Consider the following 14,465-nt stretch of genomic DNA (forward strand, 5'->3'; position numbering starts at 1 on the left):
TGATGATCTTTTTCTATTTTTCACGAACCATTTTTCATATTCGTGGTTTTTTTGTGAATTTCTTTTTCAAATAATTTACTTTGGGTATATAATATATCTGTGGAGGAATGGTCAAATGTACCTCGTTTCTGGTAGTTGACAAGCTTAGCACCTCGGTCTGGTGGTTCGGGCGTTAGGTTGCTATACCTTAGGTGATGGGTTCGAGTTCCAGTTTCTGCATCCTAGTTTTTTGCTGTTTTTTCTCCTCGATTGGGCCGGCCCGCTAGCTCCCGCTGCGAGCGCTGTTTGCGCTAATCGGCGCTTGCAGCGCCGACTAGGAGCTCCCTGCACCGCGTCCGCGAGCATCGTGGTCTGAAAATCCACGAAGCCACAGCCGATCATAGCCACTGCGTGGATTTGATTTTGGTGGCGTGAGCTGGGTCAGTGTCACGGACCCAAGTACCTCTACAGCCCATGACCCTGGAGAAGGCCGGTCCAAGAGGAAGAAGCGGCCCAGCCACAAGTTCGACCCAGCAACCTGGGAACTGGGGGATAAGAGTTGGTGTGCGTTAGGTGGAGAGGCATCGAGAATCATCTGGACTTGTACTCATCTGGACTTGTACTCTCATCCTGATCCCCTTCTTCCTCCTCGAACCCTACCTCCCCTGAACTCCAATTCCTCCTGTACCACTATGAACTAGAGTAAATCGAGTTGAGGGACGTAACATATGGTATCAGATTTGACTGATTATCTCCAGAAGCCCATCTTCTCCACGCGCAATCAACGTCACACCCTCGAAATGGAGCAACGCATCGACGAGCTTGCGGCAACGCTCAAGCGCATCCAGGAGCAGAACGCCTCCATCCAAGAGGCGGTGGTGACATCGACGGCCCTTTTCGAGGAGGTCAAGCCGTCCGTGAAGGGTCTCGCGGAGTGGCGACCGGCGCTCGAGCGCTCGGTCGACGATCTGCGCACCAAGATCGGCAGCGTCCGCCGTGACTTGGACACTGTCATCCGCAACCCCGCCCTCACCCTCAAGCCGACGGATCTGCCACCCTTGATCCCACGATCTGGTGGTGGGACGACTTCGGAGGCGAGCAAGGACACGCACAGGCCCGATGGCAGCCACGACGACAATTCGACTTGGGGGTCTGGATCTGGGGTAGTAACTACCCTCGTTCCGCCTCCGGCCATGGGTACGTACACTCTCGAGGATTCCCGGATTCCCGTTCACGATCGTTAGTCCGTCCTCTCGAGCCGCTACCACTGTCTGGGGAGTTCTCGCGCCAGCGGAATGCCTCCCGTTCGGGCAGCCCACATCGTTTTCGTTCCCCTTCCATTCCCCGTCCCAAACTTGATTTTCCACCATTTTGGGGAGAGAGGCCCCGCAGTTGGAAACGGAATTGCGAGTCCTATTTCCGTGTGTTTCACCTTGATCCGGAGCTTTGGGTAGACACTGCTGCTATGCATTTTTCGGGGCCGGCGATGATTTGGCTCGAAAATGGAGGGTTTACCTTGCGTAACCTGACTTGGGAAGCCTTCTGTTCATTGGTCTGTGACCAATTCGAGCGCAACGAGTTTTCCTCTCTGTTGCGCCAGCTCTTCCACTTACGCCAAACAGATTCAGTTTTAGCTTATGTTACTCAATTTAATGAGCTTATGCACTCCCTTTTGGCACATAGTAGTTCGTGAGATCCAGCCCTTTTTCTCTCTCGCTTCGTAGATGGTCTTAAGGATGAAATTCGTGTTGTTGTTCTTGTGCATAATCCTCACGACCTGGATACTGCTACTTCCTTGGCTTATCTGCAGGAAGAGGCTGGATATTTCTAAATGACGCGAACCGCGTCGCACTGATACTGGATCAGCGGTTCGGTCGCATCTGAGAGGGGCAATGCCATTGCCTCCGCCTCCAGGACGACCACCTCCCGCTCCTGTAGACACAGCTACCGATCGTCGACCAATGCCCAATGCTATGGCGCAACCATCTCCATCAACTGATGAGAGATTGACCACACTGCGTGCTTATCGTCGCGCGCGAGGCCTCTGTTACTTGTGCGGCGAGAAATGGTCTCGAGATCACAAATGTGCCACCGCAGTTCAGTTACACGTTGTCCAGGAATTGTTTGATGTCTTGGGAATTCCAGGTTTGGATGTGCAGTCAGAGCATTCGGATGCAGGCATTGAATGTCATACTATTTCCAGGGCAGCGTTGGACGGTACTGTAACACCGCAAACTGTTCGGCTGCAAGGGCTCATTCAGAATCAGAAGGTGTTGATGTTGATTGATTCAGGGAGTTCTCACAGCTTCATCAGTACCACTTTAGCTGCTCGTTTGACTGGTGTTGTGGCTTCAGGTCACCCTTTGCGAGTGCGCATTGCTGATGGGGGGCATCTCTGTTGTGCCCAGGAAGTGCCTAACTGTGAGTGGTGGGTTCAAGGCAACAAATTTTGCTCTACCCTTAAGGTGTTGCCACTTGGTTGTTATGAAATGATTGTGGGTATGGATTGGTTAGAAGAGCATAGTCCCATGGATATTCATTGGGGACTCAAAAAGCTGCAGTTCTTGTACAATGGCAAGCAAATTTTGTTGGAAGGAGTGCAACCGAGTGTGCAACACTGTTATCAGCTATCATCAGCCCAATTGCATGCTCTGTTTGACTGTAATGATGTGCATCAGGTTATCCAACTCTGTGCTATTGATGTGTCCGAAGGAGAGGACCAGGTTCCTTCGGTGATAGCGACTCTATTGCAAGAATTTGCTCATCTCTTTGATACGCCATCCACTCTACCTCCAGAATGGGATTTTGATCATACCATCCCATTGATACCAGGGGCACGGCCTGTCAACTTGAGGCCTTACCGCTACACTCCAGCTCAAAAAGATGAGATTGAGCGCCAAGTGGCCGAAATGTTCAAACAAGGCATCCTTCAGCATAGTTGTAGTCCATTTGCTGCTCCAGTCCTGTTGGTACAGAAAAAGGACTTGAGTTGGAGATTTTGCATCGATTTCCGCAGGTTAAATGCCATCACAATCAAGAACAGATACCCATTGCCAGTCATTGAGGAGCTGTTGGATGAGCTTGCAGGTTCAGTTTGGTTTACCAGTCTTGATTTGAGAGCGGGTTATCACCAAATCCGGATGAAGGCGGGGGAAGAGTACAAAACTGCTTTCAAGACTCATCACGGGCATTATGAGTTCAAGGTCATGCCCAATGGTGTTACTGGTGGTCCCTCTACCTTTCAAGGCACTATGAACATTGTCTTGTCGCCTCTGTTGCGCAAGGGTGTGCTTGTATTCATTGACGACATCCTGGTACATAGTGCCACCTTGGAGAAACACAAGGAGCTCCTTCGGCAAGTGTTTCAGTTGTTGCGCAAGCATCAGTTCTACCTCAACCAAGCTAAGTGCAAGTTCGCCCAACCACGTCTCACTTATTTGGGCCATGTCATCAGCGCTGATGGAGTCTCAACGGATGACAAGAACATTGCAGCAGTCCGGGATTGGCCAACTCCCACCTCAGCCAGAGAGGTTCGCGGGTTTCTTGGGTTGGCTGGCTACTATAGACGGTTTGTGCGCAATTTTGGTGTGGTCAGTAGAACTCTGACAAACTTGCTTAAAAAGGGGTCAGTCTTTGTTTGGAGTGACGAGGAAGAAGCAGCCTTTTCAGCATCTGAAAAAAGCCCTTATCACTGCGCCGGTGTTGGCTTTGCCACGGTTTGATCGCACCTTTGAAGTGGAAACTGATGCATCTAACACCGGAATTGGCGCGGTGCTAATGCAAGACGGTCACCCGTTGGCCTTCTTCAGTAAAGCTCTCGGACCGCGAAATCAAGGCCTTTCGGCATACGACAAAGAATTCATGGCAGTGTTAATGGCGGTGGATCATTGGCGTCCATATTTGCAGTCAGGAGAGTTCATTATACGTACTGATCAACACAGCCTCGCCCATCTTGATGATCAAAGACTGACAACTCCCTGGCAGCGGCGTGCTCTCACCAAACTCCTTGGATTTCAATACAAGATTGTCTATAAGAAAGGCGTGGAGAACCGAGCGGCAGATGCCTTATCTTGCCGGCATGGAGCGCTATTAGCAATCTCTGTGGCTCTGCCCACTTGGCTGAATGAGATCACAAAAGGGTACCAATCTGACCCCCATGCATGTGAACTGTTGCAGAAATACACCGGGGCAACAGACCCTACGGCTTCGTATACTGTGCATGATGGAGTGATCAAATACAAAGGACGTGTGTGGCTTCGTTCCAACAAAACAGCTCAAGATCTCATGCTGCGTCAGATGCATTCTAGTCCGCCAGGGGGGGGGGCATTCTGGTATCCATGTGACTTATGATCGGCTAAAGAGGCTTTTTGCTTGGCCTGGCATGAAGATGGCCTGGAAGTTCCACCACACCCATGGCACACTGTCACCTTAGACTTTGTGGAAGGGCTGCTAGTCTCGAAGGGCTATTCCTGCATTTTAGTGGTTGTGGACAAGCTGACGAGGTATGCTCATTTCATGCCCTTGGCCCACCCCTTCTCGGCTGTTCAGGTTGCATCTGCTTACATGGCAAATATCTACAAGTGTCATGGTCTCCCTTATGCCTTGGTTTCCGATCGGGATCGTATCTTTACTAGCAAGCTTTGGAGGGAACTTTTCCGGCAAGCGGGCACCGAGTTGCGCATGTCTTCTGCTTATCATCCGCAAACGGATGGCACCACAGAACGAGTCAATCAGTGTTTGGAATCCTACTCGCGTTGCTTTGTTCATGCCTGTCCACACCGTTGGTTTCAATGGCTGCATCAAGCGGAGTTTTGGTACAACACTTCCAAGCATTCAGCACTGGGCACTTCGCCCTTTGAGACGTTATATGGTCATCCTCCGAGGCATTTTGGCATTGTGGATGCCTCAGCCACTGCTCCCTCAGACCTTGTGGATTGGATGCATGAAAGGGCTTTGATGACAACACTACTCAAACAGCAATTGGAACGGGCTCGTCAACGCATGAAGGATTTGGCTGATAAACACATATCTGAACGCTCGTTTGCAGTGGGGGACTGGGTGTTTGTGAAGCTGCAGCCATATGTCCAAGTCTCCGTGGCAAAGCGAGCTAACCATAAGCTTTCTTTCCGTTACTTTGGTCCGTTTCAGGTTTTGGCGCGGGTGGGCGCGGTCGCCTATCGCCTTCAACTGCCTGCATCGAGCAAGATCCACCCCGTCTTCCACGTGTCGCTGCTTCGAGGAGCTCTACCACCGGCTACTGCAGCCGAGCCCGAGCTGCCGAACCCAGCAATGCCACACTCACCGCCAGGGATCCCGGAGCAAGTGCTGGCTAGACGCGTCATCACCAAAGGTGCTGCCAAACTACCGCAAGTGTTGATCAAGTGGACGAACCAGCCGGCGTCGTTAGCGTCGTGGGAGGACTACTTCGAGCTGCGCAGTCGCTTCCCAGCTGCTGCGGCTTGGGGACAAGCCGATTCTGAAGGAGGGGAGAATGTCACGAACCCAAGTACCTCTACAGCCCATGACCCTGGAGAAGGCCGGCCCAAGAGGAAGAAGCGGCCCAGCCACAAGTTCGACCCAGCAACCTGGGAACTGGGGGGATAAGAGTTGGTGTGCGTTAGGTGGAGAGGCATCGAGAATCATCTGGACTTGTACTCTCATCCCGATCCCCTTCTTCCTCCTCGAACCCTACCTCCCCTGAACTCCAATTCCTCCTGTACCACTATGAACTAGAGTAAATCGAGTTGAGGGACGTAACAGTCAGTATGAACGAACACGCCTGCTTGTAGTCTCACAAGAGAGGATAACCAGATGCAGAGTTCATATGTGAAAAAACAACCCAAGGAGTACCAGGAGGATAACTAAAGCTGGTGAGCAGTTGGTGGTTCCACATTAGTGCCTCAGCACCTTACAGTCAAACACATACACGCCAAACCATGCACCAGGTTACACTACAAAGTCAAGCGAAACATCTGCCCCAGCGCTTTGCTTAAACAAATACTGCTACACCTTGATATAACAAAAGTATCCTATCCAATCCAGGGTAGAAGAAGAATGTGCAGGGCCGACAAAAAGGACTCATTAGTCGTGCGTGGCCTTGTCTTGGCCCATGCTGTCATCTTGCGCACCAAAAATGATTCATCCTAGGTTTCATTAATTAATCCTGCTCTTAATCCGTACAGATTGACAAAAGCGATCATGACTGACAGATGCGTATATTCAATCCCTGCCAACATTATATTATATACTTAGGGAGCAGTGCTTTGTTAAGTCAAACACACATGCATGGGTCTTGCAAACTTTTTTCCATTCCTTTAAGGAGAGTTAGAATAATACTGAAACCACATGCCGCTGGAGCTGGTGACAGTAAAATATGCTACTACTGTGACAGTTAAAAAGGAAAAACTAGTTGCCACATGGCTTGTGCAGAGCTGCACAATTGACATGCTTTGACCAAAAGGGCTGTAATACAATCTGTGGTGCGCTACAGGTATATGCAGAAGCAACTACTACGTGCGCTTGGGTTACAAGCTAGTAGTATGAAGATGCTGAAGGTTTCTCTCAGCACAACAAATTTAAGACCACTTCTCCTATGATAACAGCATCACACACAGAGCAGTTGCTTCCTACAGATTTGGCATTGGCATTGCGAGGTCTTGCTGTGGAAAACAAACTGTGAGATCCGCCACGGCTTCTCCGACTAGCTCCACCAACAGACCATCTGCAATCTGTTTTGTGATCTCATCCGCTTCCGACCTCGCTGATTTCATCCAGCCTCCTCCTTCCACCTCCTGGTGCACGATTCTTTCCAGCATCATTGCAGCATCGCCGTACTCGTTTGCCGCCAATCTGTCCACCCCGTAAAGCCAATCCCTCACATGGTTCCATACTTCTTCCCCTAGATCTTGAGACAGTGCCTCGCTCCGTGCTCCGAAGCATGCTTTACCCCACGGGTAGGTTCTTAGCAAGGCTTCCTGGCCAGTCTCAACCAATGCCATGTTTACACAATCGAAGAGAAGCTTTTGGTTCGACCTACGCTCCCTCGATTTAGCAGCCTCCTCCTTGCGGTCCAAGAACTTGTCACACAGTGCAGGATCAAGAGGACAATCAGCTGAATGCCAACCTGTGAAAACCATACTCACTTGTAGGTTGTCTAATCCAGCAGATGATAGTATCTTCTGTACAAGGGCATAACATTCTGATTCATTATCCTCTGCATTTGAGGAATTCAGATGATGCATGTGTAATGGAGAATGTGAGTATGTGTCCTCGCATGATAACGAGCAGGGAACAGACTCAATTGCACGAGATCGTAAGGCAACTCCTGTAACGTAATAAGAACAAATACTTAGTATGTATACCAACAGGAAACGACAGGCTCAACAATTAGAAAAGAAGGAAAAACTTACTCTCATTGCAGGCACTGGTACTTCTTGATGATTCAGGTTCATTAGTGTTGCTAGCTTCAAATGATGCATCCAGAACTGAAGTAGGACTAGGCTGATCGCGCATGCATTTTAGGCCACCGTTTGATGTGGGTTCATCAGTGTATCCACTAGGGCAGTCAGAAGACACAGGTGCTTCCATGGAACCAACATCCACCTGGTACATGTCAACAAGTTAGTAAGCACAACGATAATCTTTGCATCAAAAGCCCCATACTCATGGCCATGGCCGTAGACAACAAGCAAATAGTAAGGCATAAACAAAATAATTTGAGATTAATGCGTACATTTAAAGAACAATTTGTTTGTATGGTGGAATTGTCAGCTTTGTCCTTGCAAAATGCTATTTGCTCATCAAATTGAAGGTCACTATTGGTCTCTGATCGCTTGTCGTCAAGAAAAGTGACTTGAACCTTCTCACCAAAGCTATCAGAAGGAAGGGTGGTTTTCTCTTCTGCCAGCCTTTTACTTCTAGGGAAGAAAAAACTTGATACTTTCCCCTTGAATGATAATTTTCCTTTACCTTGCCTTGTATCCACCTTCGGTGTTTCACAGCCTTCAGAATTTGCAGACACCACCATGTTATCAAACATTGCTGATGACACCGGGAGAGATTTTGATCTCGCTAAATTTCTTGGAGAGCTCTCCTCAGTTTCATCCTCTCTTAATGTAGATACGGAACTAGCTTGCATGGCCAACTCATTTTTTGTGCCACACGACCGGCTACTTGAAGCAGAGTTTATTACAGCATCAGTTTCCTCTCTCTCAGTTTCTCTGATGGAGAGCATGTCACCCAGAGTTCTTGAGGTCCTTGGCAACTTTACTTCTTGACTGATCTCATCACATGCTACCGTTGTCCATCTCTCGGAAAGTCGCCTTTTGGCTTCTTTGATCACAGACGACTCAGCTGAATGTGAATGAGATGCCCTGCTATGAGTTGAAGATGAGTAAGTACTGCTATATCTTTTGATATAATCCCATGAATGCCGCGACACTGGACTGACTACCTCCGAGTCACTTAGGCTACCACCATCTTCATCAATGTTATCACCTTCTGACCTGCTTAAAGAGCTCTCATCTCCATTATACCCATTTGAGTATACAGAAGACAGTAGAGACTCATCCCGCCGCCGCCGATCTTCTGGCAGGTATTGAGCCGAAGCACCCGATACTTCTGTACATCCTAGGGTGGATGTACCATCTTGTAAATCACCAAGAAAGGCTGTCCGCTGAATCAGTTCAAATGGAGATGATCTGGGAGTTAGCCTGGCATGTGCTCTGTTAGGTTTCCCAGGACTTGGCTTTAGGACCACTATCCTGTTTGGCTTCGAGAAGGTATCTTCTGCTGAATGAGATCTCTTGTGTGACTTTCCCATTACAAAGTCATTTTCTTCATCAGCTTGGTGTGTTCTGCTTTCTCTTGCCCCTTTATTCTCAGCAGATTTAAATGGTTTCAAGACAGTAATGCGCTTTGTCTGAGGTGGTGCAGCCATTGTGTGTTGTCCATAGAGCGGGTTCGAGAAAACAGAGCTTGGTTCTTCAAGGAACTTTAGAAACAGATCCTTATTTGAACTTAGAACCTCCAGGGCTTCATGAAACTCCTTTGAATGAAGGAAATTTTCATCTGTGGCGAGGCGTTTTGCTTGTATGAACTTTTGTCGAACAACTTCTATCCTTTCGTCTCTCTTGTTTTGTGAAGACCTCAGTCCTGAAGAAGTTTGGTCCTGAAGATGATGTGTTCTTAATGGTTCTTCGCAGACTGCATACACATCCTTAAATTCTACTGTTTCCTTGGGGCCTGTGTGTTTGCCCCGTGTTGTTTTGCTGTAGAGGTGCTGCTCTTGCTGCTGCAGGGCCCTCTTTGTTGCTGCATACTTATCATGTGAATGACTTCTCCTCAAATTACTTTTGGCAGAATGTAATGCCTGTTCTTGAGCAGGTAGATCATCTTCAAGCCCCATCAACCTGGCAACAACACTTGGTGGTTTCCTCTTTGATTCCACTTCTTTGGCTATCTGGTTTGCTAGTAGCTTCTTCATGGGTGATGCATCTGATTTGCTGCTTAAAGAACTCCTAGTACTTGTCTCCTGCAGGGAAATTTGTATTAGAACAAAGAAGACAGAAAAATCTCACTTGCCAAAAAAAAATAGTAGTTTCTTTGCTGCCGTATATTTACAAGAAATTTTGACCAGGATAAGTTAGGCAGTGCACCTATGACAAACTGAAACATGACATGGCACTCACCAGTTTATCCTCTATACAAACTTTAGCAGGATCAACGGTTCTCTTGATATCTGTCCGGCCTCTACGAACTGGAGAATCTGAAAGGTCAAGCTAAACCAAATAAATAGTTTGACAATGACACAAAAACAACCTACATGCCAGACAAAACAAGCTAACACAAAAAGAACACAGCCAACTTCAATATTTAGACCAGCGTGTTGCGAAGAAATAGAAGCAGCATTCTTTGCTATTTCAAACCTATGGAGCGAAAAACATCCAAAGGAAAAGACAAGCAAAATATGTCATCATCCAAAGGCGAAATGTCTACATTATGCAAAGCAATCATTTTCCATACAATGCCAATGCCATCTAGCGCCCACACAAGAGGGAGACTGGCAACATTTGTGCCAGCAAATGTCCAAAATATTAGAACCTAAGGCAGAAATGTACAAAATGCTACACCGCACCCACCACCAAGTAGTACCACATATATTGTAGAAAAGCAGCATTTATCTCAAGTAAAATGAAGCAGCTGACAACTGAATACGCACTACCGAATAAAAAAACCTTGCAGATCAACAACATTGCAAAAAATAAACATAAAGAGCAATTTACGTACCTTCTCTGTGAGCTCTGTCAGAGAGTGCCTTGGTGCTGGCCATCCCCGTGCTCAGGTCGAACAAGTTGATCATCGCCTTGTTCTGACTAAAACACTACCTCCGAGCACTACAACATCAGCAAAGCTTTGAGATTCCTGGAAAAAAAAAACATAGTTACAGAAAGAAGTTAGGCGAAATGACACAGAGGACATGAAACATCACCAGCCACATGATTGTACCTGAGATCCGCAAGGCCAGCTAATCAATCAAGCTAACTAAATAACAAGAGCGTTTATAAGCCGCCGCCGGTACAAACAGCCAGCAGGGCAGCAATAGCGCAGAGTGGAGCGTCTTGGGAGGCTCTTAAGTAGCATTTGAAGCCTTAAAATTTGAACCTACGGGACATAAAGACTTAAAGAGGAGGCCTGGTGGTGTTACTGTAGCGCGATGCCGTCCTCACAGGAAAACCTGGACACACACATGGCTAAGGCTGGGTTTTTCGCAGGCGTTGGTAGGCCAGACGGGCGCAAGGAGAGCACAGTCGACGGCCCTGTTCTTGTTTAAAACCGAGAGAAGATGGCAAAATGGCGCGTCGAACGAAGCGATGAACGACTGTGCCTGGCGGCAGGAGGGGGCAAGTTGGAAAAGTGGAGATGCAGCAGCAGCCAACAGGGGCAGGGGGTAACATGATGCAGAGTGCATTGGATCGGGTTTAGCAACTCATGGCCATGATTACCATCCAAAGGAATCTTTGCAGGCGGCGAGAGAGGCTTTTTAAGGCTGCGCTTTTGCCGTCGTCAGATGAGAGATGATTTAGCAGGCACGGGCTCACATGAGAGAGAGAAAGGAGATCGGCTTTGCTTGCACACTTCATGGGACGATGAGAAGTTAAAAACTCGAGCTGCTGAGTTCAAAATGTTTCTGATACAAACTGTGGTGGATGAACGAGATGTAACCTTGGCGATGTACTCCAGAAAACTGTGGACCAGAGGAACGAGCCCTGAAGGCACAAAGCAAAAGAAAAAGGGGGAGCTGTCCGAGGAGCGTCTGCACTCTGCAGTCTTCTCCGCGGGGGAGAGGAGGAGAAACACCAAGAACTCGGAGCTTTCCACGCGGAATGCGGCTGAGTTCCCCGGTTTAGTCCGGGAATCGAGAGCTCCGGAGGCCGGGTACGCAGGCGGGGCAGGGAATCTGGCAGAGGCAGGCGCGCGTCGGAGCAATAAATTCTCGGGCGCGGGAGCGGAAAGGGACGGGAGGAACTGGGGGCAAAAGCGGGCGCCTTTACGCCAGCATCGATGGCTAATTTCTGGTCCCGGGGATCATAAATCGAGCTCGGATCTCCACATTCCCTCCCTCCTGCGCACCGGGCCCGAAATTCCCTGGCGAAACCTAATAAAACCGCAAACAAACTCCTCGCCTGAGAAGAACACAACGGCCTGAATCGAATGCCGCCGCGCATCCGGCGCCCCATGGCCGAGTTCCGCGGTGGAGGAAGATGAACCCGAAACCAGATAAGGAGGAAGAAAAAATGCGCTACCAACAGAAAGGCGAGAAATCCTCGGCCAAAAGGATAGAATCCCGCCCATGTCGCGCGTTCCGGGGAAGGGGACGGGGGAGGAGGGAGGGCGCACCTACGGGGGAGCGGCGGCGAGCATTGGCCGGCGGCGGGGGGCGGAACAGCGAGCTGGTGCCACTGCTGCGCAGTGTGCAGTGGGAGCGGCGAATGGGACGGGAGGGAGGTTGGCGGAATTCACCCAGCTCCCTTCTGTCCCGTGAACTGTTGCTTTGTTGTGTTCTTGCTCCTCTCCCTTTCGCGTCTCTCGGATATCCTACCCGCTGCTCGTGTCGTGGGGGTGGATTGCGTGCGTGCGTGCGTGCGTCGCGTGGAATGGAGAAAAGGCGGTGATGATGAGCGAGCGAGGGGCGCGGATCGTGGAGTGGACGTGCAGTGTAGTGACAAGGAACATACGGAGCGTGGCATGGATTCCGGGACTACGCTGCGTGATCCGAATGTGCCGTGCGTAGAAATTTATTATGGTTTCTTGTATCTTCGGCCACCATGGTGGTACGTTGCAATCGTCGTGCCGTAGATGTAGTACGAGTGCATTTACTCGCCGTGGCTGCTGTACTACCTGCATTTCTGTTTGTAGAAGGTGTTGTTTCAACCTTTTGAATTATTAAGGGCATCTCCAACGCTGCCTTCGAAATGGACGCGGTATTCGACCGCGATCGGTCGAGACGAGTCCGCGGACAGTGATGAAAGAATTGGACATCTAATCTTATTATCTTTTTATTAAAAAAGGCTTTCGCCCCGCTTTATAGTTAATAAATTCAACTGCCAGAGCCACACAGGATACAAATGTTCACGCAACACACACACACAGTAACATAAAAGAGCGACAACAAGTACTGAGGTTCTGCTGAGGGCACAGCTCAACAAGCCCAAAAAAGAAGAACACAAAGAGGGAGAGGAGCACGGCACGGCTCCTAATCCGGCTCAGGGGGCGGTGGAGGAACCGGCGGCGATAAGCGGACTGCCATCGAGCAAAGGTCGGCGATGAAGGCAGAGATGGCATCACGGTCCTGGGGGCGGCTAAGCGGCCGCCAAAGCTGCAAGTAACCAGACAGTTTGAAAAGAGCGTCAGCAGCACGTCGAAACGGAATGCGCTGAATCACACGTTTATTGCGGATCGTCCAGAGGGTCCAGGCGAGGACCCCAATCTCCAACCACCTAATGTGGCGAGTATGCAGGGGGAGGCCTGGAGTTCTGCGAACAAGTCGGGGAAATTGGTGTGGCACCAATAGCCGCCAACCACCTCTCTAAAGCAGCTCCAAAAAAATTGGGCGGACACACAGGAGAAGAAAATGTGATTCGAGTCTTCCGAGATGCCACAGAGCGGACAAAGACCGTTACCAGGACCATTGCGCTTTCGGACCTCCACACCGGACGGGGTCCGGCCGCGGATCCATTGCCACATGAAGATCCTAATCTTCAGAGGTAGGCGAATGGACCACACCATCGTAAGAGGAAGGGGGCGGTGGAGACGACAATGGCCCGGTAGAGGGACTTGGTGGAGAATTGGCCCGATGGCTCCAAACGCCACCGAACGTGATCAGGGCCTGCTTCTACATCCGGCTCGTGAAGGGCAATACAGTCAAGCAAATCGTGCTAGGCGACAGTTGAAGGAAATATGCCCTAGAGGCAATAATAAAGTTGTTATATTATATTTCCTTATATCATGATAAATGTTTATTATTCATGATAGAATTGTATTAACCGGAAACTTGATACATGTGTGAATACATAGACAAAACATTGTGTCCCTAGTAAGCCTCTACTAGACTAGCTCGTTAATAAAATAGGTTAAGTTTCCTAACCATAGACATGTGTTGTCATTTGATGAATGGGATCACATCATTAGGAGAATGATGTGATGAACATGACCCATCCGTTAGCTTAGCATATTGATCGTTTAGTTTTATTGCTATAGCTTTCTTCATGTCATATACATATTCCTTTGACTATGAAGATTATGCAACTCCCGGATACCGGAGGAATGCCTTGTGTGCTATCAAACGTCACAACGTAACTGGGTGATTATAAAGATGCTCTACAGGTATCTCTGAATGTGTTTGTTGGGTTGTCATAGATTGAGATTAGGATTTGTCGGAGAGGAATCTCTCGGCCCTCTCGGTAATACACATCATAAGAAGCCTTGCAAGCAAAGTGACTAATGAGTTAGTTGCGGGATGATGTATTACGGAACGAGCAAAGAGAGTTGCCGGTAACGAGATTGAACTAGGTATGAAGATACCGACGATCGAATCTCGGGCAAGTAACATACCGATGACAAAGGGAATAACGTATGTTGTCATTACGGTTTGACCGATAAAGATCTTCGTAGAATATGTAGGAACCATTATGGGCATCCAGGTTCCACTGTTGGTTATTAACCGGAGAGGTGTCTCGGTCATGTCTACATAGTTCTCGAACCCGTAGGGTCCGCACGCTTAACGTTCGATGACGGTTTTGTATTATATGAGTTATATGATTTGGTGACCGAATGTTGTTCGGAGTCCTGGATGAGATCACGGACACGACGAGGAGTCTCGAAATGGCTGAGAGGTAAAGATTCATATATAGGACGATAGTATTCAGACACCGGAAGTGTTTCGGGGATATCGGGTACGTATCGGGTCACCGGAAGGGGTTCCGGGC

At 48.9% G+C, this 14,465-nt stretch overlaps 1 protein-coding gene across 3 annotated transcripts; it reads right to left on the reverse strand.

Annotated features, from left to right (window-relative positions):
- Positions 1-6,267: 6,267 nt before the first annotated feature.
- On the reverse strand, positions 6,268-12,172 carry LOC109770774 (uncharacterized). Of its 3 annotated transcripts, none has more exons than XM_040399428.3 (6): positions 11,882-12,172; positions 10,267-10,401; positions 9,669-9,745; positions 7,712-9,511; positions 7,389-7,581; positions 6,268-7,303 (listed from the first exon to the last, which is right to left on the reverse strand). In XM_040399428.3, exons 2-6 carry the CDS (start codon positions 10,337-10,339, stop codon positions 6,606-6,608), a joined length of 2,841 nt encoding a protein of 946 aa, XP_040255362.1. In that variant the 5' UTR covers positions 10,340-10,401; positions 11,882-12,172; the 3' UTR covers positions 6,268-6,605. The 3 variants fall into 3 exon arrangements, with proteins under 3 accessions (XP_040255362.1, XP_020185072.1, XP_020185073.1); XM_020329483.4 differs by having other exon boundaries at positions 11,878-12,172; XM_020329484.4 differs by lacking the exon at positions 11,882-12,172 and adding an exon at positions 10,486-11,815.
- Positions 12,173-14,465: the final 2,293 nt, after the last annotated feature.

The sequence above is a fragment of the Aegilops tauschii genome, chromosome 2, assembly GCF_002575655.3.
Source record: "Aegilops tauschii subsp. strangulata cultivar AL8/78 chromosome 2, Aet v6.0, whole genome shotgun sequence".
NCBI lineage: Eukaryota > Viridiplantae > Streptophyta > Magnoliopsida > Poales > Poaceae > Aegilops > Aegilops tauschii.

What these genes read in the sequence shown, in the direction of transcription:
- LOC109770774 (XM_040399428.3), bottom strand. Translation starts at nt 10,339, where the DNA reads ATGATCAACTTGTTCGACCTGAGCACGGGGATGGCCAGCACCAAGGCA. An exon ending in TGACAGAGCTCACAGAGAAG is followed by an intron (nt 9,746 to 10,266) that starts GTACGTAAATTG and finishes TTGACCTTTCAG; the next exon opens with ATTCTCCAGTTCGTAGAGGC. An exon ending in AAACAAATTGTTCTTTAAAT is followed by an intron (nt 7,582 to 7,711) that starts GTACGCATTAAT and finishes GACATGTACCAG; the next exon opens with GTGGATGTTGGTTCCATGGA.